This window comes from Cyprinus carpio, chromosome B16 (genome assembly GCF_018340385.1).
Source record: "Cyprinus carpio isolate SPL01 chromosome B16, ASM1834038v1, whole genome shotgun sequence".
Lineage (NCBI taxonomy): Eukaryota > Metazoa > Chordata > Actinopteri > Cypriniformes > Cyprinidae > Cyprinus > Cyprinus carpio.
Window position 1 is genome coordinate 15,431,239 of NC_056612.1, and position 27,743 is coordinate 15,458,981.

A 27,743-nucleotide genomic window follows, 5' to 3' on the forward strand; every position below is an offset into this window, starting at 1 on the left:
GTCAGGAGAGTGGCAGGCCAATTGAGCACAGTAATACCATGGTCAGTAAACCATTTACCAGTGGTTTTGGCACTCTGAGCAGGTGCCAGGTCGTGCTGAAAAACGAAATCTTCATCTCCATAAAGCTTTTCAGCAGATGGAAGCATGAAGTGCTCCAAAATCTCCTGATAGCTAGCTGCATTGACCCTGCCCTTGATAAAACACAGTGGACCAACACCAGCAGCTGACATGGCACCCCAGACCATCACTGACTGTGGGTACTTGACACTGGACTTTTGGCATTTCCTTCTCCCCAGTCTTCCTCCAGACTCTGGCACCTTGATTTCCGAATGACATGCAAAATTTGCTTTCATCCGAAAAAAAGTACTTTGGACCACTGAGCAACAGTCCAGTGCTGCTTCTCTGTAGCCCAGGTCAGGCGCTTCTGCCGCTGTTTCTGGTTCAAAAGCACATGGCTGTGCACGGTGGCTCTGGATGTTTCTACTCCAGACTCAGTCCACTGCTTCCGCAGGTCCCCCAAGGTCTGGAATCGGTCCTTCTCCACAATCTTCCTCAGGGTCTGGTCACCTCTTCTCGTTGTGCAGCGTTTTTTGCCACACTTTTTCCTTCCCGCAGACTTCCCACTGAGGTGCCTTGATACAGCACTCTGGGAACAGCCTATTCGTTCAGAAATTTCTTTCTGTGTCTTACCCTCTCGCTTGAGGGTGTCAATGATGGCCTTCTGGGTTAACCACTTACCCATGATTGCGGTTTTGAGTAATGAACCAGGCTGGGAGTTTTTAAAAGCCTCAGGAATCTTTTGCAGGTGTTTAGAGTTAATTAGTTGATTCAGATGATTAGGTTAATAGCTTGTTTTAGAGAACCTTTTCATGATATGCTAATTTTTTGAGATAGGAATTTTGGGTTTTCATGAGCTGTATGCCAAAATCATCAGTATTAAAACAATAAAAGACCTGAAATATTTCAGTTGGTGTGCAATGAATCTAAAATATATGAAAGTTTAATTTTTATCATTACATTATGGAAAATAATGAACTTTTTCACAATATGCAAATTTTTTGAGAAGGACCTGTATACATTACGCAGCAGAACATTAGAACATAATGTAAAATACATAGTTTTTAAATGACAATGATTTGTTCAGCAGTTGGTTGTACTTCAGAGTTCTACGATTACAATTACTGTAGCTCCCTTAATTGCTAATCAAACTGCAAAATGAAACACACAAACAAGCCATTGTTGTAAAACAAACCATTTTAATTTGGCAAAAAGGGTATGCACTGCCAAGTCATTTGACACTATTAAAATGCATTCAGTATGAACAGTGCAACAGAAATGTGCTTAACTGTATCTTTCTGTGCTCCCCAATGTGATGTGCTAATATATCTATCATACATTCAAAAAGTGTGCTCTCTCTCGTCTCTGCTAGGTGTGCACACTCACTGAAGCAATGGAAAAAAAATCATGGCAAAGCCTTTTAAAATCACCTTATCTGATGGCTTCCATACATAAGTTCAGTGTTTATTAATGAAATGGCTTAAGGCCCAAGCACATCCATTAATACAAAAAAAATCAAACCACGGGAACCTAGATTTAATGATTCTTCAAGTATGGTTCTTTAAAAATAATTAAATATAAATATGTCATTATTATGTACATAACTTATAGGATTACATGTAAAGCAGGTCAATTTTAGATGGAGATTATATAGGATTTGTTGATATATATATATAACATAAATACGACCCACAACTGGTTGTTTGTTAGATAAAAAAAAAAAAACAGCAGTGAAAACCATCACATTTTACCTGTACATTTGTCTTTCACTGTATTGCATTATGGTTGCATTTTCACGGGTCTCTGATGGTAATGAAATAAGTGTTTCTAAACAGTAGAGTGCTCCATGCTGTCAATACAAAGTGTTTCTGTAGGAGTAGAGCTATATTTTCATCAGACACTCAAGTAAACAAAACTTAAGATAACCCCAGCGGACCGAATGAATTTACTTTCTACTCACTGACAGAATAAAAGATCTCCATATCTGCTGAAGACCGCTGTGAGGGTTATTAAATGCACAAATGCATAACGAAGTTTGCAGAAATTGAATCTGAACTCAGAACTCCACACACCCCTGCACAGAATCGACAATACAGCAAGACTGAGATAAAGATGAACTAGTCATCATTCATCATCCGCTTGAGATAAATATTCTCTACATACTGTTACTATAAACAAGTGTGTACTGCATACAAAATTAAGACCGCTAGTTGTGAAAACTAGGCACACCCAAAATTACATTGAATATATCAGAATGTAGACAAAGCACAAACATGCATGGTTTACAAATACTGCCTAGTTGTTCCCCAGTTAACTTGCCATTGCAGTTTAACATCAGTTTGCAAAGTCTCTAACTGTATTCGCTTTTATTCAATGTGAATAAAAATATATAAACCCTAAATTATCTCAACTTTACAGACAAAATGTGTACATAAATTCTCAAAACATTAAAAAATGTAGCGAGGGAAATTAATACTTGCATTAAAATGGCATGAAAATACAAATATTAGCGGCACCACTTAAAATGAATGAAGCCTAAAAAATGCCAAGAGTTCACTGTAGTTACTGTACACAATGCTATCCTACTGTCACATTAAGCTTGAAATATCTATACTCTAGATTCACCGTTGTCTCCTGTTACTATTGCACTGCCTGTATATTATCTCTCTCCAGTGACTCTCTGTCATCTCACTGAAATATTTATTGCTTCTTATTTTTAGGGGCTTTGTGAGCAGGTTATGCCCCACTCTCTCTTGACGTTCTGCAGCTTGCGTTTCTCTTTACAAATTCAAAGATATGGATGTTTGGTAACTTTTTTGAAAATTGCTTTGCTTTTTCACGCCTGCCTTAACCTAATCTATTGAAATATTGAACTCTTTTCCACCTCAGAAGTTTGAAAGTAATTTCCGCATGGCCTGTTCCTCTAGGTATTGGAGCCCATCCCCATGGCCCCTTGCATACTAAAATACTCGGTGAAGTGGGACATTAATCTGGGAGGAGGGGGAGAGTGTGCGGAGCTGCGTGGTGGTATGGGAGGAGGAAGAGGGGAGAATGTAGACGACAGGTCCGCCGTTGTGGTGATGATCTTGTGCTCACTGTTCCTTGGCACTTCCTGTCCCTTCCGAGCCACTGTCTCATCTATCGTCTTCACAGGGTCCTCAATAGGGAAACATAACATGGATTATATGAAATAACACTATATGAAAGTACACGCTTAAATAAACTGTTCACCCAAAAATGAACATTTGCTGAAAATTTACTCACCATCAGGCCATACAGTTTGTTTCTTCATCATAACTGATTTGGAGAAATGTAGCGTTACATCACTTGCTCACCACTGAATCCTCTGTAGTGAATGGGTGCCATCAAAATAAGAGTCTAAACAGCTGAAAAAAAATCACCACAAATTCCAGTCTAACAAGCACACAGAAAAGTTGAGGAAACCATTGCCCTTGGCTAAAATAATACTTTCTCCAGTGAAAAAGACCATCCCCTGTAATCCTTTCACATCACATGTTTACTTTGGGACAGTTTTCACTTGTAAATGGTACTTGATCTGTGCATATTTCTCTCTTGATTCAGATGAGACAACAATGTTATTGATAGAGCATTTTGGACTTTAGCCAATTTTGGTATTTTAGTCAGAAGCAGTGGGTTGACATTAAAAATGTCCTAAAGATTGGTTTATTGTTTTTTTGCAAAAATGCACCATTAATTGGTGGACTGGAGTTTACTGGATTACTTTTTTATCAGCTTTGTGAACTCCCATTCTGACAGCACCCATTTACTGCAGAGGATCCAGTGGTGAGCAAGTGATGTAATGTAAATTTGAATTTCTACATTTCTCCAAATCCATTCCAATGAAGCAATGAACTCATCCAAATGTTCATTTTTGGGTGAACTATCCCTTAAAAATAAAGGTTCTTTATTGGCATCTACGTTTCATGTAGAACCTTTAACATCAATGGAAACTTTACATTGCACAGTTTTTTTATAGTGAAAATAGTTTCTGTAGATTTTTTTTTTAAATGTTCAACACAATCATGAAAAATGGTTCTTTAATGCTAAAAACTTTTTGGAACTTTTATTCAAAAAGCTGCCCAACCTGATTATATTATCATTAAAATAAGTTCACTTATATTCAACTCATATTTAAATCAGTTTTTTCATTCCTATTACAACATCTAATACTCACTGAGTGGATGGAGAAGAGCTCTGTGAAGTTTGGCTGAGAGTCTCCCAGGAAGGAACTATTTCCATAGGCATGATGAGGGAAGCTTTCTGCCCCCATGCCTTTAGGACTGGAGAGAAGGATTCCTATCTGTGACGTCCGCACGTGGTAGGGAAAGTTCTTATTGGCTGCCGACGGACGTGTGATGGCCTAGATTGACAGGATTAGTCACGCAGGGTGTTTTATCACATTATTAGCCTAAATAAATGAAGTTACAATAAACAACAGCAACAAAAACATCATACCAGGAAGATGACATGGGCATAGAGATGGATGCCAAGTTGGATGCCGTTCACAATCTTTTCCCTGGCCCAGCGAGAGATGCCAAAGTTGGCAATCAGAGCCATGACTGGCACAGCAAAAAACCTTTGGGTGAAAAAAGTAATGGATGAAAAGAGGAACATAAGCTTTATACTGTCAATCTTCTTTACAGATTTACAAAGGCTGTGGAGAGCTTTGAGTCAAAGTAGAGACAAACAGTTTCAGTCTAGTCTCATAAAAAGACTTATGTGAAAAGTTAAGTTTAAAAATTGTTTTACTTTGAGTTCACATTTCCAATGATTCAAACCCATGCCTTTGATATTAGGAGTGTCATGTTTATTCATCGAATGAATTAAAGCAATGGAAAAATATAATAATATAAGCTTCTGGTTTTGTATTACAGCAAAACTCACCACAGAGTGTACGCAGTGAAGAAGGGGATGTAGAAAGGTTGTTTTTCAGGGTAGTGTTTGAGGGACACCAGCACAGCGTAGCAGAACCATACGTAAGCAAGCAGCTGCAGACCCATTAGACCGTACCCTGCAGGGCTGTCATAAGCATACAGCACCTCGCCTGGATCAAAGAACTACAGACACACACGCAGTGGGAGTGGGAACAGGGAAATCACCGCCCTTGGCAACCCATCTGTATGACTGATGGTTTTAAACCCGTCCATGGCACAATCTGTTAGGCTGCATAAGTGGAAAATGGCGGAACATTCCTTAAATCCAAACATCTAAGGCTGAATTAAAGCAAAGGGTGACATTGAAAGAAGATGCAACAGGAGCTCTTTATTGATACGGCAAGAGCTTATCTGGGTCATTCTCTCTAACTGTCTTTCTCTCTCTTTATCTATCTGTCTATCTGCCGGGTTCCATTACAGCACACTACAGCAGCACAACATGCTCAAGCTGAGTAACTTCATCTCACAGCCTTACATTATGTATAGAGTGGAGTAGCTCTCGTAGGCAGCATGGGAAACTGCAGCTGATAGGGCTCAAAGATGACGAGTCCTCCGACTTTATATGCATTAGATAATATGGAAATTAATAGACATTTGAAGACATTTCTGGTATGGAATGTGGTTATTTATGCACCTTTCTGTGGTGGTTATCTATGGTATATTAATTGCCTGCATCCATCATTTCGACTGAAGTTATTGAAGCAAAATTATAATCAAAAATTTTCTGAAAACTAAATTACAATATAACAGTTAAGAATTTTTTTCCACATTTTATTTGGTAACACTTTACTTAAAGCCTTTATGTATAATACATTATAACCGGTTAGAATGGGTACAATGCATTATAATTATTCATAATGTGTGCTGTAATATATGATATCTTGTCGGAAATAATTTTAACCGAATTTAAAATGCATAGTGTAACGATGAATTGATGAATTAAGTGTTATAATGTATTACCTGTTTACATGACATTTATTCATAAGATTGTTAAATGCATTATAAGGTGCATTACAAGGCATAATTAATGCATTAAAACTACATTTATAATGCATTATACATAAAGGCTTTAAGAAAAGTGTTACCTTTTATTTCAATAAATGAACAAAAGGATCAATTATATTGTTTTTATTAAATTTACAGTGTATATTGCCTACAAAACCATCAGAAATACACAAAGTTTGGGGTTGGTAAGATTTTAAAATGTTTCTTGAATTTTTTAATGCTCATTTATTTAAACAAAAATGAAGTACAACATTTTCTGTATTTAAATTAATTTTAAAAAGTAATTTATTCCTCTGATGGCAAAGCTGAATTTTTTGCAGTCATTACTACAGTCACATGATCCCCTTCTGAAATCATTCTAATGTGCTGATTAAATGCTCATGAAACATTTCTTATTTTTTACCAATGTTGAAAAAAGTTGTGCTGCTTATTTATTTTTATTTTTTTGCGAAAACTGTAATCCTTTATTTTTTAAGATTCTCTAATAAATAAGAAAAAACAAAACAGCATTTATTTAAAATAGAAACAGAAAAAGTATTTCTTTCAAAAAAAAAAAAAAAAAAAAACCTTATTGGCCTCAAACTCTTGAACAGTAGTGAATGTTATGAATATTCAGCTTATTGTCATTCTAAAAGAAAAAAACAATCAGATCTTACCTCTGCTTCATATATGAAGAGGATGATGTACGTGATGGTGTATATTGTCATATAAATGGATAGTTTCACAGAGCCACTGTGACTTATTCTTGCCCTGAAATAAAAAAAAGAGAGAAACATTATCACTACGTCATCTTCTTTGAAAACATTGTTCAAAAAACATGTAGGACCACATGCCTACTTAAAGAACATCAGCACCAAAAGTAAGTTTACTCTTGAATTCAGCACATACTCAAATTTGGATACAGATTTGTCTTGACATCTGGGTCACATTAGCATGATTAGCCTTGTAAGTCATTACCCACATTATGTGAGAAGTAAGGCCTCCTACCTTGTGACTGTGAATCCCTTCCCCAGGAGAATCAGCATGAGCAAGAAAATCAGGAAGCTCACAGAAAAGAGTAATTTCCCTTGTGAAAGGAAGAGAGCCGCAGAGAGTTACACAGGTGACCACAAGTAGGTTACGAATCAGGTCAGCATTTAAGAATGAATCCAGTCACAAGCACACAAATGTGTGCCTTTCTCACCTAATATCTTGAGGCTGCCATTCCCAACACCATCTCTGGCATAAACACCCCAGTAAATGCAAAAGAAAAGCAAGCTTAAGACTGAAAGAAAGGAATCCAGAGATGAGAGAGAAGAGAGAGGTAAGTCACAGTAGCAGCCATGAGAGCACAGAGGAAGAAGTTGAATGTGGGGAGGAGATAAGGATGAAAGAAAGAAGGGATGACACAAGAGATATTGTTATGCATCAAGCATTGCAAAGCCTAGTGTCATATAAATGTGTGTGCTTGTGGTTATCTATATGAGTGTGTGCAGTGGACTTTCTCACCCTCCACTCCAGCCGCAGTCATAAACATCTTATAGGTCGTATGGAGCAGCTGTCTTCCCTTTAAATTATCTTAAAGAATTACACAGAAGAAAAGAGATTGAATAACTAATGCAGATAGACGCATAGTATCTGTAGGTCTGTTTATCTGGAGGAGATGGCTAAAAATATCTTTTAATTTAACACTGAATAATAAGACTTGTAAATTATGCACTGAGACCAACACATCTAAGGTCTTTTATACCTCCAGGACATGGAAACTCACAAGCAAAATAACAAGACAGTGTAAACACAATGGCGAATATAACCAAGAACGTGATGTCTGTCTCCAGGATGCCTGAAACACATAAACAGAGCAAAACAAGAACAGTTTTCAGTCACGATATAAGCATGATAAATGTCTTGAAAAAATTGTTTTCCCAAGAATTCTCATCATTTACTATCTCGGTCTCATTCTAAACCAATGCGGTACAGCTTTCTAAGAATGTGAAATTTAGCAGAATGTTCACAGTGTTCTTTTCTATATAGTATGACTTTAAATTACAAAAAATATATATTTATTATTAGTATTATTATTTAAATCACATATTAAATAGAATAGTGAGCATGGCAAAATTATTAGTAGAACTTAAGACAAATCAATTTCTTTCTTTATTTCCATTATGTTTACATTAAATATGGCACATAAAGACAATAACATGCCAGATTTGCAGTCACAGATGTCAAAAGTTATTGGTCTTGATCGAGATGTGCCAACGTTGCATTCACATTCTACATACGAGATTTGAGAGCAGTGATGGAGTGGATTATTTTTAGTCAGCAATGAAGCGCTTATCTTTTTTTTACCCAAAACTGTTGTATAACTACAAAAGACTTGAGGTGCATCCCAGTTTGCAAACTTATGCACTATTCTATGCCGTTTTGTAGTATAAATAGTGTGAGTAGTGTTTACACTGAAAATTCCAAAAAGAAAAAGTGCATTTTAAATACCCCCCCCCCCCCCCCCATTATGCATAACGCATAAGTAGTGTATAAGTCCATAGTTTACAGTGTACAGTATTTGGTACACAGCTTTATAGGTGAATATAGTGCAAAATTTGTATAGACTACTTCTAAGATGTTTCCTTTTTTATCATTTTGGAGTGTGAAAACCCCAGGCCCTGGTCACCATTCACATTTTAGATGGTAAATTATACAGATACGAAAAACACTGAGGGTGAGTATATGATTTTTTATTTATTTTTTAGCCTGGAAAAAAAGTGTATCATGGTTTTCACAATAATATTAAGCAGTTTATTTAACAGTGATAATAATAAGAAATGTTTGAGCACCTAATCAGCATATTATAAACTGCAATCAAAAGAAAAAATTGCATTTTAAAACATATTAAACAGTTATTTTAAATTGCAATTATATTTCACAATATTACAGTTTTGACTGTATCTTATTTAAATAAACATATCCTTGGTGAGCATAAAAGACTTCTTTTAAAAACATAAAATTATTGTACTGATGCCACACTTTTGAAGGCTAGCATATATAATGGATACATTCTGCCATGCTTTCACATAATATAAATTAAATTCCTCCCACTTTCAGTCATGTCTCACCAAATTCATCTGCAGAGAAATGCTGGGTCCAGAAGGACTGTCCATTCGTTAATGTCATTTCATATTCCAGCTGCAGCCCTTCTCCCTGTGTTGCATGGTGAAACAGAAAAAGAGGGAATTCAGAGGAGAGAAATGCAGGAGGTGTAAAACAGAGAGAGGGAGAAAGTGAGTGGGGAGCTTCAGAGACCATACAAACACTGAGTGCACAAACAGATCTTTGGGCTTTAAAAGACTTCAAAGAAGCACAGTTTCTAGCCGTTGAGAGGATTTCGGCCCGGCTTAATAAAAGAGAAACACTTTGATTTCACTTGGCAGGAAAAACCCATTCCCTCTCCCGCACTCCAAAAAGGTGAGGTGCATGAAGAGTGCCCTATCACCAAATCAATGTGGCCAGAGATGGAGAGAAAAGAGAGAGCGGGACAAAGATATAGAGCTGGAGAGGGACAGAGAAAAGGCCGTTAGATACAAACAGAATGAGCATGAAAGGCTGAAGTGAGTAATCAAGCGACTGTAACAGAAGTTAGGAGATACAGAGGTATAAGACTGGCCAAGGAGAAAGGAAGTATGAGAGAGGAAAAGAGAAATTGGCAGCCAGACGCAGAGAGGCTCCCTTAGGGACTGTGCTTTACTTCAGTCCAACAGGATTTAGCCCTGCATCCATCAGTCTGCCCTCACTCATGAAACAACCCTTTACATTTTGCCCCCATTTATCTGGCTAAAACGCTTTCACATCGCATACCTCTCCAACACTACAGTACATGTGCATCACTTCAAGCAGCTACAACAAGAATCGCTCACTGCCTCCTGAAGATGGCCCAATGCAGAACTGAGTCTTCATCTTCAAAAAAATCCCTTTACTAACATTCTTTGAAATCAGGTCAAACAAACACTTGCCATGTTTCCTACATGCTATATATGCAAACTTCAGTGTATTTTGGATTGGAAAGTAAAGCCAGTCATAATAAAGAAGGATGCTGTCGAAAAAGCATATATTTTAGATGTATCATACAATGTCTTTTTTAAGCTAATATTTTATTACCACAGGATGATCTAAACTTTTATCTATATCGATCCTTATCAGTTGCAATGTCAAAATGATCTGTTTCTGTATTCATATAGAAATAAATGTGGGTGAAACTGGAAGTGTATCAAAATTGAATGAAAAGCATATTTAGACTCTAATCCGTTTAGCAAATATGCCTTGTATAATTCATAATATTATTATACTGTCATATTATAATATTTATTCATATTTTAAATAAGCTTTTATTTTTACATTTTCAGTTATTTTAATTTTAGATTAAGTTTTAGTAATTTAGTTTTTTTTTATATTTAGACTTAGATTACATTAATACACAATTTTTGTTTAGGTTTTTCATAACATTTACATTGTTAATTAAAATGTACATATTTTGAATCAATTTTACATTTTCAATCAATGAAGCCACTTTTTATTAGATTAAGGCAACAAATACCAACACTGCTCAGTATGTTTAAAATATTACCATAAGCATTTTAAAAACAGCAACACGACCACCTGATCTGAATTTCACACAGTTCTCATTTTCATTCACAAGATACAACTTTAATCAAATGCTTCACAGACTATCCATTATGTTGTTTGATATGTTCATTAAAAATTTGTTTTACCCTTGTACTTCTGTATAATTCGGTACAATTAGTTATTCATTCTGTGGTCATTAATCATGCGTTTCTGAACATGGTAGTCTGCTTCAGGCACATTCCTAGTTCCTCGTATATTGTTTACTGTATCACCACTCACCCCACACTTGCTGAGCGCAATGTACCACCATCTCTCTCTGACAGAACGAAAACTTCGACCTCCTACACAACTCAGCATCTCTTCATTACCTTCACCTTCCACCTGACAGAGGCAGACACAAAGACATAAGATTATAAAGAGAAGCAGCTCTTCATTGTGCAGTTGCTCATCACTAATTCAACAGAGAACAGTTATAATTTATTGTTGATGTGTATAATTTTGTTCCATCTTCTATCCCAGTTTATTATGCAGAGACAGGAGTGAGCCATTGATCAAAATATGTAAATACAGTGGCATGTTTAATTATGTTTGTTTGATTTAGCTCAACCAATGGCAGACAGGGGATGTGTTAGGGAAACCAGTTTGAAAACAATTATTTTTTGGCTGTGCCAGTGATGCAGAACATCAATTTAATACTATAACCATACTACTTCAAGCCTAAAGGACACACACACACACACAATCACACAAGACTATATAGTAATAGCTTTTTTCTTACCATACAGCCAGACCAGGTGTAGCGGGTGGTCAGGTTGATGACCTGATTATTTTCAGGCCTCAATACTGACTCTTTCTGGTAGCAGTCCTATAGAGCACATAAACCCTCCATTAACAAACATGCTTTCCATGGGATTTCAAACACCCTGTAACAATAACAAGAGCTGAAGTACTAAGCAGATTAGTACTAGAGGAGTGTGATGAAGAGCAGGGGTTTCCTACAAGCACTTTTTCAGAGTCCCGCAATGCAGATCCTGCCACGGGGAAGGAGAAAATGTGCTGGATTTAAATAGGCACCTGCACTGACACTCATGTCTTTTTGGAGACTGGATTTGGACTTTTAATCCACAGAACACTGCTGACATTTCTCCTTTAATCCTCATACTTTCTACTGACGTGGAACGTATGCATTCATGCTTGCGCTCTCTGTTTGTCTGTCATTACACTCAATATTTTCACACACACAAACACAAAGTCTGACAGTGTGCGTCTCACCTTGTCCGGCCTCTTGTACACAGCTGGCCACTGAGAGCTTTCATCAAAGTAGAGCAATATGTTCTGACAGCATCGGGACTTTCAGTGAAAAACAAGCATAGAAGGGAGGAAGAGAAAGACAGCATAGATGGATAGATAGATAGAGAAAGGGGGAGAGATTAATATTGGAACTGTCTATGCCATCTATAAACTTAAATGATATATTGGACCTATATAGAGAACGACTGACAGAGAAAGAAAAACGAAAGGCACAGTCTGACAACATAATTTAATGGTCAAACTTTGTAGAACTTTGTTGTTGTTGTTGTTCTTTTATTGTTACCCAAAAATTTGGTATTTGTAATGAAAACAACTAAACCAAATTAAGATTTTAGGCAAATATTATATTTACGTTGTGAAGGGATAATTAAGATATACTGTATATTTATTTATTTATTTATTTATGGAATTTATGTTGTGAGAGATGCACAATATTATAATTCTAGTCGAATCATTTTCAATTATTATGTTCACGTAATCATGTAATAGACAATAATTGTTGTATGTATATATATATATATATATACTGTATATAGGCCTATAACAATAAATAATTGTTATATATATATATATGTGTGTGTGTGTGCATGTGAAAAACAACAAACAATAAACAAAATATATTATAATTCTAGTCAATTATTTATATATATATATATATATATCTAGTCAATTATTAATATATATTATAATATAATATTATATATATATATATATATATATATATATATATATATATATATATATATATATATATATATATATATATATATAATAACAACAATTATTGCCTATTACATGAAAGTTCATAAATATCATATATATATATATATATATATATATATATATATATATATATATATATATAAATATATATATATATATATATATAATACACAAACTAAATATAGCTTTAAATGCTTTTAAACTGAATCTAGCCATTATATTGTACAGTCTGACAAAAATATTTTTTTGATGTTTGCTAGTGATTACAACTAACAGTGTTATTAAATCATTAGTGTTTTTAAATATTAACTGTAAAGAAGAATTAAATGACAGCAAAGGTAATCTAAATGTAAAAACAAATGAAATGAGCATGCATAATTCAATATCTAATATCAATTTAATCAATCAATCCAACATAACTGGTGATACTTATAGGCCTAAATGTGCTATGATGTATTATGCATCCATGCAAGTATTGAAGATTTAGTAGAACATCAGTAATCTGCTCATGAGTACAAATTCAAATACAGGTTTTTAAGCTTGCCTTGGGGTATCGGAACTTGAAGTTCAGTCGGCCAAAATCAGTCAGGAAGCAAAATCTTGTGAGGAAAACCCAGTCCTGTGGAGAAGAGGGGAGGGAAACAGAAGGAAATCAAATAGTTATGTAGCGGCTGTGTCTGGATGGTAACCTTCATTCTGAGCGACATTCATGCACTGTTTAGTCCCGCAGCAACCGTACCCACGCCAGCAGCAAACACGAATCTCGTGAGACCTTCACACAACGGCTTCACCATCCAGATATGACATCATTTAGCAGACAAAGCGGCTTACAGTACATTTATCAGAAGCACATTTCCCCTGGAGCTTGCTCAGTGACACAATAGTGATGGACCACAGCTTGCAGCAAACCTCTGCTTCCAAGCTCTGAGCTTCACACCCCACAAATTCATAAAACCAGTCTTATCTGCTATAAATCTGAAATAATGCAGCGATAAGAGTTTAAAAAATTTCATATCACATTATACTGTAACAGCTGAAGTGTTAATAAGTTCCTGCAGTGTTCAGGGCTTCAGTTTGGTCTCATCTCATAAACTCTCTTGAACTTACGCTGACAGACACACACGCAGTCAGTGAAGTGTAAAATGGCACTAAGTGCGCTCCAGCTTTTAGCCCCTTGTCCATATTAACTTCTCCCTTCAGTGTCTTCTGTTGGTGGTTTCCATAACAACAGGTTTCCTTGACAATACAGACACCGGCCTTAAGACGTTCTGACCCAGAACTGAGGCCAAATAATCACGTCACATGACCAAGCTTCTGAAAGACCACCTTGTCTCTCTAAAACAGAAGCACACGTAAAAGAGCACCTATGGTCAGTCACCCAGTTAAAAAAACACCCACTCAAAAAAAAATCAAAGTACTGTTGTCATGGCAACAGACACAATGCACTTTGCAGCTACTATAGAAACCAGGAGAGGCCCGACTCTGTCTAAACCCCCTTATATCACGTTTTTACAACCAAAGGACTTCACAACATTGTTTCCGTCCTTGTTCACATTACCATCTTTCACGTTTCCCTTGTGATTACACAGATCTATTTTTTGTCAGGAAAAATCTCTCATTCCTTTGCGGTGTTAAAAATATTGAGGGTTCTGTACAAGTTAAGCTCAACTGAGAGAATTTGTAGCATAATGTTGATTACTAGAATAAAAAAACTGACTCATCCCTCATTTTCTTTAAAAATCTGGGTAACACTTTATTTTATATTGTCCTTGTTACACGTTACTTGTACTTACTATTATAATAACAATTATGCATAATTACATGCAAGTAACCCTGAGCCTAACCCTAACCATATAGTAAGTACATGTAGTAAATGAATATAACTTAGTACTTAAATGTATAATTACAATGTAACAAAGACACCTTAAAATAAAGTGTAATCCAAATCTAAATTATACCGAGGCATTTAAAGTGGATGTGAATGGGTCTAATACAGAATTTATTTATTTATTTTTTGGAAAAAACAAAAACTATTTCAAAAGTATAACCACTAGATGTGAAGAGTGCTTGTTATTTAGAGTAAGAAATGCTTACCAACCTTTTCTCTGATATTTGAAGTAATATCCAATTTTACTACTACTATTGAATTCACTCACATGGATTTTTATGCAAAGAAAATGGAAGATTTTAGGTCATAAAAAGTTTTTTGAGCAATTCTTTATAGGCTGTGTTATACATTTATGCATAAATGTATTGTTCCTTCATTGTATTTCCTTCATTTTCATTCAATGTGATGAAATAAGTGCTGCAATAACTTTTTGCAGCACAGTAAATCTCACTGTTGCTTCAGGCCAATATATTTTTTGCACTATGTGTCTATCAAATAACAGCCAGTGGTTCTCATAAGGCTCAGTGCAATCAAAGAACTCTCCCAACAGCTATTAAAATGTTTCTTTTCTATGTAAAGTTATATCCAAATGTACTATTATGTAGCTATGACAGTGTAACGGTATAATGAATGTAAAGATGATTTAAACAGTTTTACAGCTCTAGTAATACACAAGTACAACAGTTTAACACAACAATTAATATAAGTACATTAATAAAATAACTAAAGTCAATTAATAAACCAAAGGGAGGGTGAGAGACACAGCACACAGACACTACTTTAATCAAGCATTATACCCAGATGCAGTATCCGGTCACTTCACCGAATCAGTGGTGGACTCATGTCTCATTGTCTTTCCGGATCTCTGTCCGCTCGCTAAGCCTCATTAAGAATAAATTACCAATCAACAAGTCATGTCACCCCAGGTCCACCGGGCTTTTAAATGATTCATTACTTAAGTTACACAACGGAGCACTGCATAAATGCACTCACATGCGCTGACACACATATACACTAACACACACACAACACGTCGACCTGAATGCCCCTAGAAAGAGTCTCATATGCCTGTGGCAGTGTTAGTTACCTGCACAACCCTCTGGCCAGACTCGATTCAGAGGAAGGAGTACAAAGACACACACACACACACACACACACACACACACACACAGTACATACATACATAGAGTCAACTCAAACTAAACTAAAATTGAAAACATAAAAATATTTTTTGTTACTTGCCATAAAATAAATGTTTACTGAAATGAAATAAAATAAAATATTGAAAAAAAACTTTTTATTGCAACTAGTTCAACTTTTTATTTCAGCAACATTTCACATTTTCATTACGTTTAACTTGATGTACTAAAATAACTAAACCTGAAATAAAAATTAATACAAACAGTATATACAAAAATCACACACACACACACACACACACACAAAAATGTTGAACTTGACAAGATCTCCCAGTATGCGTCCATGGCAGTGTACAAGAACGACCTTGTAAGGAAATAAACAGAAGTGAGATTAATGGACTATTTAACGGTCTCAGCGACCTAAAAGAGAGCAGGATCAGCACTAGGACACAAGCAGGAACAGGTTGTTGTTACATTACCCACAGCAAACACAGGACAGGACTCATCTACAACTGCCAAATTTAATTGGAAGAGACAAACACTTAATCATAATTTAATCAATTAACTCACTGCGTGAAAATAAAACATCAGTGAAATTAGAAAAAATAAGCTGTCTATGGAAGCTTTTAAGTACCAAGAGTAATTTTAAGCAGTTCTTTATAAGCTGACTATGCTTTTTGATAATAAATGAATGTAGGCTATTGTTCCCTCATTTCTTTGTATTTCCCCCATATTTGTTCATTAAATTATTCTGATGAAATAAGAGCTGCAAGAACTTTTTGCAGCAAAAATCAGTCTCACTGTTTGCTTCAGGCCAACATTTACTTTGTGTCTATCAAATAATAGCCAGTGTTTGCCATAAGGCACACTGCAATCAAAACACCCGGCAGCTATTAAAAATAAAGATAATGATGAACGCCAAATAAAGACACACTTTAACAGCAATATATGACTCAAATCATCTGTTTCCAAGTGAATGGGTTTTTTTTTTTTTTGCACCTAGTTCAGGTTTGAATTATGTCCCCGCACATTAACACTCATCACACACTCTCGCACCTTTAAAAGCACAGCTAAGCAACCTTAATCTATTTGGACACCAACATACGATAACTGCAATTCCACAATGCTGTAATGCCTCCAGAAGAGCATCTTGGTCGACACACACCTGTAAAAGCGGATGGGAGGGTGTAAGTTAAATGTCGGCAATACGCCGTTTAAAATGTGTTTTTCGTGGCTGGAGGACGAATCACGTTTTAATCGGCTCAATAGCGGCGAGTGTATGATCCTGATAAAGCATATTAAAGCATCAAGCTTCCAGATGCGCGCGAACGCGGAGGCGTGAATACACACTTGCCATATGAGCCCATTAATAACAGCCACCAGGAGCTGCGCAGCAAGAACGCCGGAGAACTCCGGAACATTACCAGCACAACAGCAATAAAACGTAAACATTATACTCACCTCTTTTGTGTTGACGATACCTCTGACGTATTTACCCAAAACTGAGCCGACACATAAAATACTGGACACCACGGCGAGTCCTAATACTTTCTCCATCTTCACCTGTCCACCGTTGCGTTTCCGCTCTCCTCCCGATGCTGTGTGTGTGTGTGTGTGTGTGTGAGAGAGAGAGAGCAGGAATGCTGGAGATCTGCCAGACGCGCGTCTCCGTTCTTCGCCTCAAAACGCATGCATCCCCAGAATTTTCTCCGGGAGCGCGCCTGGTATCGCACACGCGCTGCCGATATTTTATTACAACATAACATTACACAAATAAGCATATTTCTATCGATTTAAGCCCTTCCTTTATAGATTTAATACGCTTTATTAGTCATGTTTTTTTGCGTTCTTTATTCCGCCACACTACAAAAGGAAGCTAAACACAGAGATGCAGAGAAAATATTTATTCAAATATAAATCAACACAGGGAAAATACATACTGCAGAAAAATACAGTACTCTCAGTTATCGTTCCCACAGTCCTCCCCTTCTCAAAATACTCTGTCGAGGAAAAAAACAACATGAGAGTGTAATTATGATCTCTCTATACAATAAATCTAATCTATGCATATACAGTACATTCCAAATACACAGGTTTGCACTTATGGTGTCTTTACATGAGGAATAATAATAACAACAACAATAACAAAAATATCAACAACAATAATAATTATTATTATTACTATTACTAATATAATACTATAAATATTATTGCTAAAATTATAAAATAAATAATAAACAATAAATTATTGCTATTATAATAATAATCATATAATAATTAATATAATAATTAATAGTTCATATTAAAAATAATCACATAATCATAAAGAAAACAACTCAGCCAGCTGAAACCTCCATGTCACACTATATGTGACCCTGGACCACAAAACCAGTCATAGGGGGCATTTTTTTTTAATTGAGATTTATACATTATACATCATGAATAAATAAGCTTTCAATTGATGTATGGTTTGTTAGGACAATATTTGGCTGAGATACAACTATTTGAAAATCTGGAATCTGAGGGTGCAAAAAAATATTGAGAAAATCGTCTTTAAAGATGTCCAAATTCAGTTCTTAATGCATATTACTAATCAAAAATTAAGTTTTGATATATTCACGGTAGGAAATTTACAAAATATCTTCAAGGAACATGATCTTTACTTAATATCCTACTGATTTTTGGCATAAAAGAAAAAGCGATAATTTTGACCCACACAGTATATTGTTGGCTATTGCTACAAATATATCTGTGCTACTTATGACTAGTTTCGTGGCCCAGGGTCAAATATGCTGCTGTTTACACTTAACTATAAAGTGCTTATTTGCAGAGATTGTCCTGAAAACATCAGGTCTAACTGAATGCAAAAAGTTTGCCTGGGACATATTGTGCAGTCTGCTTGGATTTTGTATCACTCAATGACGGCAGTGAAAATGAGGAGAGAATAGACATTAGCACCCTTGCAAATGATACTGCAGTGGTCAATACAGGCTGCACTTAAAGAGTGTAACATCACCGTCAGTGGACTTCAAAAGGACAGGAGCTCAAAACCACTTGCAGCAAATCAATTCTGACAAAACAAAACACCAACCTACTGATTAAAACTCCAAGTCAGTGACAGATTGACTATTAGTCTTGAGAACAGATGTAAAATGCAGTGACATGACTCAGTGGGCTTGTGTCTCTGAGGGGAGATGATGCGGCACAGTTTCGCCTCAGTAACATGGGTATAGCCATTTAAACAGGACTAAATTAACATGGTGTTTTACATAACACTCTTGAGATGAATGAGTAATCTCTCTCTAAAGGGAGGCAGTTTGAGAGTCACACATACAAAAAAACAAAAAGTGAAAAAAAATAAAATAAAAACCAGGTGGAAATGCTCAGCAGTGAATTCAAGGTTACATTGTCCAACCCAAAATGCAAAAAGAAAAAAAAGGCTCGACTGGAACGGATAACCAGAGGGCGTCAGTGTCTTATCATTCCTGTCCTAGTTCTGGTTGTTTTAGTCATGGTTCCATGAAGGGACTACACACAATGGCCTTCGCATCTACTAGCACAATGGCATCGAGAAGCTTTTTCATGCACCACTATAACACAAAGTGCGACAAACAAGTTTCTGAACATGCACATACTGACTGAAACAGGAACCATCTGACAAAAATACCCAGAAGCACAAATGACTGGACATGTGTAACATACGCACGTCAACAGAATCTGCAGAGTAACCAAGATTTGGTATTTCAAATCTGTCACCACAAAGGAGCAGCTCTGACACGGTGAAAAGAGCAAGCAAGCAAATCTTTTGATATCGTGACACTCTTATAAAATAACTCTCAAATGCTGCAATCAGCAGATGGAGCATTGTTTTCTCTCAGCACATAGCTCTGGATTAATCCAATCACAGACACACCGATAAAGAAGAGGCTTTTGCCGGGGATATATAAAGTCCCAAAAGACATGTCGCATTGTGCCACTTAGCTGAGCATAGCTTAAAATGACATCAAGTGGAGTTATAACTCGTTTCATAATAAAGTTGACAATACTTTAAATAGGATATGTGCTCTGTATAAACACACTCAGCAAAGCTGTGCACACAAAGGCCCAAACCTCCCATATAGCGCTAATAAACTTCATGGAGTGGCAAAATGTTTTTTTTTTTTTTTTTTGGAGCGTCAATAGAGTCAATTAGTGCCAGAGAAAGAGGAAGCCTGATTCAAATAGAGACACGCTATCACAGCAGAATGCATCACACATGTGCAAGCTGAAAGATTTCATTGGCTCAAGGTTGCTGGGTGTTAAGGGAGTCTGCTTAAAATACCTCTAGGACAGGCTGGGTGAGAACTGAAGAGTGTGCTCAAAATGGGTCAGCGTGCACAGGGACAGATGACACAATTGTTAACAAACGGAAACAAACTGAAGACTGAAGGAACTAGGGATAGGGAAAAGTAATGGAAACTTGTGCTGACAGGTCAGAGAATGACCCAGAGGTGGTGATGGAGTGTCCAGTTTTTAAATCAGTATATATATATTCTTGTCTTTTTGACAAGCAAACTAATCTATAGTTTAACTTTATGGATAAATGTGGTTATAGTATGATTATGATAAACAAACAAATCTTAACAAGTCAAATTATGCCACTTCAACACCACTTAAGACTTCAAAGGTAAATTCATCCAAACACTGAAAATTCTGGCATTATTTATTCACTTTGAGTCATTCCAGAACTATGACTTTCATTGTTTTGTGGAACATAATCTCAGTTTTTTTGCCCATAAATTAAAAGTCAAAGGAGCCCTGTGTGGTTTGTTTTAGACCCCAGTGGTTTTCATTGTTTGGGCAAAAATAGCTGAAACGTTCTTAAAGAAATAGTCATACAGGTTTGAAATGATGTGAGGGTGAAAAACTTATGACAGAATTTTCAATTTTGGATGAACTAGCACTTTACAGCAAACCAAACACAATTCACAAAGCTGTTATGAAGATAATATATAACATAATGGACTATTATTTTAAGTATAACAAGCCTGGACACCATAGAACACAAGTAACACTACATCACAAATTCAGTGCGGTTTTGTGTAACTTGAGCTTTCGTTCCACAGAAGGCTTGTGGGAAATTGGATCACGATTAATTGCATTTCATAAACACCCAACTCCATGAGGACAAAGCAGCATCAGAAATCCTATTCAAACGCTACTCGCACAGGACGTCCTCTAGGAGCCGAGAGGCAGGCAGATTAATAAAGGGTGATTAACATACACAGTAACAACATATTATAATTCAGTGTCATAAATAATTCAAAAGCTACTATAAAGAAAAAAAAAATCAACCATTAATAAATGCTCTTGCCTGCCTAGCAGCAATGCATTCTATTGAGTTTAAATTGTAGCACACATGTATAATATTGAATCACAGTTTGTAGACCGATTTCATTAACATATAAGAACAGTTATAGTGCTATAAGTAGTGAGGTTTGGGTTTATACATCCATTTGTAATGTCTTTCAGTGACGGTTATGTGCTGGGATGTTTTTGTTCAAGGCAGGATATTCATTTTTGTGCTGGTATAGCGCAACAAAAGGCAAGGTGGTAAACAGATGTAAAGGGAGAGCAAGTGTACACAATCACATTTGAGTAATAATGCTGGAGGTGTTCTAATGTGAACTTTATCCACTCTATAACTACATACTTAATTGTGTCTTTCATAAGTTTACATTTAATAGTTGGTTTATTCCTTTATTTTTCTCTTTGTACTCTAGTCCGCTATAATCAGGGGTGCACATCATTTTTTCAGCCTGGAGATTTGGTTTGGTCCTCACACTGCATATAGCGTGACCCATTAAATATAACTATAAAAATTTAAATTAATAATAGTTATAATATTATTGCACTTAATTTATTTAGTTTTTTTTTAAAATAAAATAATAAACTAAATAATAATATTATTAAAAATAAAAGGTAGGCCTCATATTAAATACAAATACAATTATTTAATAGTAAACTTTAAAATAAAATGCTAATATTTACTACTAATTTCTTTTTTTGCCTCTTTAAGAAGAATCGTTTTATGTATTTCCCAATGATAAAAGCGTCTAAAAATAAATAAATAAAAGCGTTTTTATCATTTTCAAACTTAAAATCAGCAGGCTTTTATTTTGGCGGGTTGCCGGCAAGTAAGTATACGCGCTTCCGGATTTAGCGCTGCTGCTGATTAAAGAGCATCAGTGAATGAATGTAACAGTTTTGCATTGTGCTTTGAAAATGGCATGGGATAGCCTAGATTGATGCTTTCAGTTGGAAAAGAAATCTTATATAGTACAGTTTGTCGATCTTAAATGGTAATTGTGTATTAACAGCTGTCAATCATGTCAGTACGCAAATGCGCTGTCAGAACTTTTTTATATAGCTCATTTTTTATTTTGGCCGCGCATGCGGACCTGCGGACCACTTATGTGCACCCCTGGCTATAATCACTGCATTATTCACATGATATGACCTTACTCTACCCATATGTATCTCTTTTGGTATCATTCAGGCCAAAATCTAAGCTGGAATCTTTTCAGCTTCAACTTTAGTGGGAGGGTAAAAACCAGTAAGCCCTTCCTCATGCACAACAGAAGCCCCTCCCCCCTCCTCTTCCTCCTCCTCCTCCTCCTCCTTCTCCTGCACAGTCACTTGCGAAAGCTGAGTGTGGTCTCTTTTGGTAGCAGAAGGCTTCTGGTTGGTCCGTTCCAGTTTGCGGTGCATACGCATTTCTGGGGGAGGGTCTTTCATGGTGAAGACATCCCTGATTCGCTCCATGCATATGTTAGCAGCTTCCCGAGTCTCCCTCGAGAGCTGGGACAGACTGAGGAAGCCATGAGGAAGGTCATCCACAGCACACAGGGTCACTGGCTGACCGATATTTCGCAGCCTTTTGGCAAACATCACAGAGTCATCTAGCATGGGGTCCAGATGACAGGCCTGAGAAAATAGGGATGAGACAGATGGTACAAGATTCAAGACAAAATATGAGCTTATGCCGAGAAGGAAATTTCTGAAAATAACTTTATTCTACCACATCTTCTAAAACTGAAAAATTGTGAAAGACACTCTTACCACTATGTGTACTGGAGGTAGTCCCTTTAGCATGCTGTCTGGAGCCAGAAGAGGGGACATGTAGGGGTTTCTGACAATGGGAGAACTCTGCATGTTCATCTCTGCTAATTGCTCCGAACGCAGAGGCTCAAAGCCCTCTGGAAACTCCCGGGGATTCTCAGAGTCCTCCTGACCACCAGGGGGCGGGATGGCCACAAATGAAAAGGATTCTGATACTGAGGGATCCACTTCTTTGCAGAGGAAGAAACTCACATCCTCAGGCTAGGAGAAATAAGATATGAACACGAGGTGATAAGGTTGGATTAATGACCTTATGATTTTCTAAAAATATTATTTTTGCCACCATTCATATGCTTAAACAACTGTTTTCTATTTTAATTATATTATAATAAACATTTTATATGTAAAATGTAGTGCTGTCAAATGATTAATCGCGATTAATCACATCCAAAATAAAAGTTTTTGTTTACATAATATATGTGTAGATAGATAGAATTTCATCAAATTGGAAGCTACACCATCTCCTCCCGAAGACGGAAGGATGCCAACGAAGACTGTGTATATTTATTATGTATATTTAAATACACACACATGCATGTAAATAATTAAGAAAAAATTTATATTTATATATTAAATGTATTTATATATAATATAAATTGTATGAATATTATATATATATATATATATATATATATATATGTATATGTATGTATGTATGTATGTATATGTATATGTATGTATATATATATATATATATATATATATATAATATATATATATATATATATATATATATGTGTGTATATATATATATAAAAATTTCTTCTTATTATAAATGTTGAAAATGGTTGTGCTGCTTTTTGTGAAAATAGTAATAAATTTTTTTTCAGGAAAATATATTGAATGCATTCTTTCTGTATTATAAATACGAATTTATATATAAAAAAAACTTACTGTATATCAGCAGTATATTACCTGTATAAATACATGTCTAATATAAATTTTGTATTAATTAATTTTATGTATTTATTATAATTTATATATACATTTATGTTAAAAAATACTTAGAAAAATGTCTTATTATCAATGTTGAAAACAGTTGTGCTGCTTTTTGTGGAAACACTGATACATTTTTCAGGATTCTTTGATGAATATAAAGTTCAAATGAACAGAATTTATTTTAAATATAAATATTCTGTAACATTATAAAACGTCCTGATACATTTGAACACCTTCTATCCATATTAAAAATATTATAATAGCTGTATATTAACTGTATAATTCAATACATGTCTGATATAAATTATATATTAATTCACATTCATACATACATACATTCATATATATATTTTAGTTATTGCATTTGAATATACAGTAGGATAGTGGATATTTGTAAGGAGCGTGGAAAAAGGGAGGAATGGGTTCAGGAAAGGCTGAGATGACTCATTTGAAACAGGCAGCAAAAATTAGCGTTTCAAATCCTGCAATTATTCACACATCTGTGGCATGGCATCATGGGATTCTCTGCGGGATTTTAACACATACTTGAACAATGGCATACAAAATCCAAGTGACATCATTGCAGCATAATCCTTAGCAATTTCTCAGAGTTAACTCTCAGCACTATCCTACCTCACTTCACTAAGCCAGACAGTGAGAAATACAGTGAAATAACTGCATGGAATCCAGAAAAAAAAAAAAAAAAAAAAATTAGTGAAGTGATTTATTTGAACGGTGTGTACCGGACTGAAATAACCAGATCAACAATTTACTGCAAGCTATTAAAATCAGGCAGTGTTAAGAGGCCAGTTAATTCTGTGCATTAGACAGCCTGCATTCTGCCACAGCTCTGACTCTGATGCTAATTATGGCACAACAAACTCCTGTTTTTCTGCCACCAATAGCAAATTGATACTCTTAACGAACATCTGTGCTGCACTCCAGCAAACATACCAGATTCTCACTAACAATGTGGCTGTCTGTTAAATGTTATGTTTGACTATGATATAAACAACACTGTTAAATTGTTGAAGGCTAGGTCATTCTCACTCTAGATATCAAATTAATCAGTGCAAATATTGGCATATGTTTCACAAACTTATAAAACCATGAAAAACAGCCTGATGGATGCTGTGCAGCAGAGATTGGCATCCTAGCAGAATGCAAATCAGCCTGTTGATTAATATGACTCACTGTTGCAATCTGTAAAAGAGAGACCTTCGACACCGTGGGAGCTTTAGGGACATGGTGAAAGCAGGAATTGGATTAAACCCTTCTAAAGCACTAGATGATGAGCTGTACCTTGCTCTCGGGTGTCAGTGTGATGTCAAGGATGGAGTTGTGGTTCGCTGTGGTGGTGCTAAGGTGGTTGGCATTTTTCTGTACATTGCTGGCACCGCTGTTAGCATGTGTGCCCAAGTCCTGACACGTCTGGCTCTTCAGAGACCCCTTCTCCAGGGAGTATTCAGACTCCTTGCCGGACACCGGAGGGTCTGCATGAGGAGAGGTCAGAGACGCTTCTGAAACACTCTTTCTTACAGAGTCTAAAAGGGGAAGAGTAAAATATTTAGGTCATTTTTGGTGGTTATTTTAACAAGGTTATTCTGGATACATAGATGCTTTATAAATAACATATATTGACTGATGATGCTCTCATGTTATTGTTTTCTTAGATAAATGTCTACATGACATATTAACAGGCCCAAAATGTGAAGGCGGAAAAACCGAAACCAAAAAACTAAGGTAATTCTGAATTCCCAAAGCAAGTTAAGCAGTCAGCAAGAAAAGAAATTACTCATAAAAATCTCATACAGAGATTTTGTAATTCAAATATGCAAAAAGGCAAAATGAGAAAGTAAAAAAAGGAGTACAAATGGGCAGAGGGTAGGAATTTTAAGCACAAGGGGTGGGGGTTTACAAAGACCCTCACACAGACATTGGTGGAGGCTGTTGGCGAGGAAACAGTTGCCAGGGAGAGGTAAGGCATGTGACTGGGTGATGTGAAGCGTGAGTGTGGCATTAAAAAGACACTCAGGCATCATACAAACTGACACATATGACTGACAGACACACCAGTCACAACACAGCTGTATTGCTCATAGCCATAATATTGTGGAAAAACTATTCTCAGCAATGTTAGTATAGTGAATAATGAATTCATGGCCATCATGAGGCAATTAGAATGCTTTGTGTTGTGTGACACACCACACTAATGATGCCTTTTAGCCACACGGCATTGACATCCTGCACAGCCCTACTCTTTCTCTCTCTGTGGGAGTTAATGAACTCAAATAATATGAGATCTGGGGTTGATAGTTGTCCACTTATACCATTGACTTCAAAACCGATGGGCATTTGGCACAACAGAGTATGTGAGGCCATTACAAAGAGCTTTGTTTGAGATGGTTATTATCAGATTTTCAGTTCAGCTGTGCGACTATGCAATCAAAACTGCAATAAAACTGAACTGAGAAAGAATAAAAATGCAGAGACGATCAGAGCTGAGCATTTGTGACAGTTTTGATAGAAATGCCAAATATATTGGTACCGTATCAGCTATCAGTCAAAGTCATATTTAACCTTCCACGATCATTTAGATTGCCTTCGCGTCATCAAAAACTCATTTGAAATTCAACTTAACAAAAAATTTAATTATTAAATAAGAATGTTGTATGTAATTTTAGCAAATCTATGACATACATTTTAATGTTGTGATGATTAATTCAATTACAGCTTTTAAAATGTTGATTTTAGTGCTTAGGACCAGTAGGCAAATTAGCGCAAGAGCACAATTCCAAAACAGTGCAGATGGGTGTGGAAATTTCTGCGGGCGATTTACTAACAACGTGCAAATTAAAGAACACAGACGCAACATCTCATTTACATATCAACTAACGCAATATACCAAGCGCAGAACAAATTAGCGTAGTCGCGAATAAAGAAATAAAGAAGCCACAGAACGCTGAAAAGAACTGGAGGCCAAAAAATTTATAGACCTAGTATTGTGTGACTCCTAGTTGAAAGATCCAAGTCATCTTTTATTACCTGAAGCAAATAAAAAATAACATGTCTTGGCAAACAATAGTACTCTCCTCCCATAAATTTTGCGTCTGAAAGGGAAACTCCTACAAATGCATATTCAATAAGGTGCGGTGCAAAAATAACTGTGTTCACGCCTTTCCAGCGCTAATTGACCACTGCGCATCTTTAGTAAAACCTGACAGTACTATTTTAACACCAAAAGACGATTTGCGCTGGTGCAAGCTGTTAGTAAAACTGGATCTTAGTGTTTTATTCTTTATTTTGACAAAATAGCATAGAATTATATTATAATTTGAATAATCGCACAAAGGAGCTAAAATTATTAGCTCCTTTGTGTGATCAAGGATTTTTATAATGTTGCATCCCTAATTTTTTTGAGTTTTTTTTGTTAAATACTTTGAAATTATTCAGTAAGCAATCGGTTACAACTTCAACAAAGAAAGAATAGCAGCAACCAATCAAAGGCGGGGTTACACTTCTAGTGATGGAATACTATGGGCAAAATCACAGAGGTCAAAGGGTTACCAAGTTAGAAACACTTAATACAAACGTGACTGCTGTAGAGAGAAGCGGAAAGAATCATGTGGTTGTGGCACCTTAGGCCATTCCCCAGTTCCCTAGGACTTCCAGGTATGATACATCAGCCTGCTTAGATGACAGATGCAGACTGAACTGGGGTCTCCATTCAGAAGCATTCAGTCTGCACATGCTCAGAAGAACCACTCTCCACAACACTGCATCCACAACATCTGTGGGTCACGCACCACAAGCTGGAGAGTGAGTTAGAGAAGCTACCACATATAGCTCTGAACAAATGGCAATTATTACCATGGAACCAATTATATGAAGCAAAGCAGAGCACTCAAGGGCATTGTATGCCTTAATTCAAACCTAATTAAAACAGATCAAATAATTAGCCAGCTG

The 27,743-nt window shown here is 36.1% G+C and overlaps 2 protein-coding genes across 6 annotated transcripts in view; both read right to left on the reverse strand.

Moving 5' to 3' along the window:
- Window positions 1-1,236: 1,236 nt before the first annotated feature.
- Window positions 1,237-17,329, reverse strand: LOC109105944 (transmembrane protein 145). 2 transcript variants are annotated; one of them, XM_042741056.1, is made up of 15 exons: window positions 17,139-17,329; window positions 13,195-13,269; window positions 11,889-11,966; window positions 11,395-11,481; window positions 10,896-10,997; window positions 9,113-9,197; window positions 7,768-7,839; window positions 7,506-7,574; window positions 7,201-7,281; window positions 7,005-7,083; window positions 6,674-6,767; window positions 4,963-5,135; window positions 4,534-4,654; window positions 4,253-4,438; window positions 1,237-3,214 (listed from the first exon to the last, which is right to left on the reverse strand). In XM_042741056.1, the coding sequence occupies exons 1-15, from the start codon at window positions 17,232-17,234 to the stop codon at window positions 2,981-2,983; spliced, it is 1,632 nt and encodes a 543-aa protein (XP_042596990.1). In that variant the 5' UTR covers window positions 17,235-17,329; the 3' UTR covers window positions 1,237-2,980. The 2 variants fall into 2 exon arrangements, with proteins under 2 accessions (XP_042596990.1, XP_018974787.1); XM_019119242.2 differs by lacking the exon at window positions 17,139-17,329 and adding an exon at window positions 13,758-13,900.
- A 1,257-nt stretch (window positions 17,330-18,586) lies between these two features.
- LOC109105935 (hormone-sensitive lipase-like) overlaps window positions 18,587-27,743 on the reverse strand; it is a 30,244-nt gene continuing 21,087 nt past the window's right edge. For all 4 annotated transcript variants that reach the window (XM_042741048.1, XM_042741047.1, XM_042741049.1 and 1 more), the window contains 3 exons: window positions 25,080-25,321; window positions 22,779-23,039; window positions 18,587-22,643 (listed from right to left, as the gene is read on the reverse strand). In XM_042741048.1, the coding sequence (XP_042596982.1) occupies window positions 22,224-22,643; window positions 22,779-23,039; window positions 25,080-25,321 (923 nt within the window). In that variant the 3' untranslated portion in view covers window positions 18,587-22,223. The remainder of the gene's footprint in view (window positions 22,644-22,778; window positions 23,040-25,079; window positions 25,322-27,743) is intronic.

What these genes read in the sequence shown, in the direction of transcription:
- LOC109105944 (XM_042741056.1), bottom strand. Translation starts at nt 17,234, where the DNA reads ATGGAGAAAGTATTAGGACTCGCCGTGGTGTCCAGTATTTTATGTGTC. An exon ending in TGTACAAGAGGCCGGACAAG is followed by an intron (nt 11,482 to 11,888) that starts GTGAGACGCACA and finishes TGTGCTCTATAG; the next exon opens with GACTGCTACCAGAAAGAGTC. An exon ending in AAGGGATTCACAGTCACAAG is followed by an intron (nt 6,768 to 7,004) that starts GTAGGAGGCCTT and finishes TTTTTATTTCAG; the next exon opens with GGCAAGAATAAGTCACAGTG.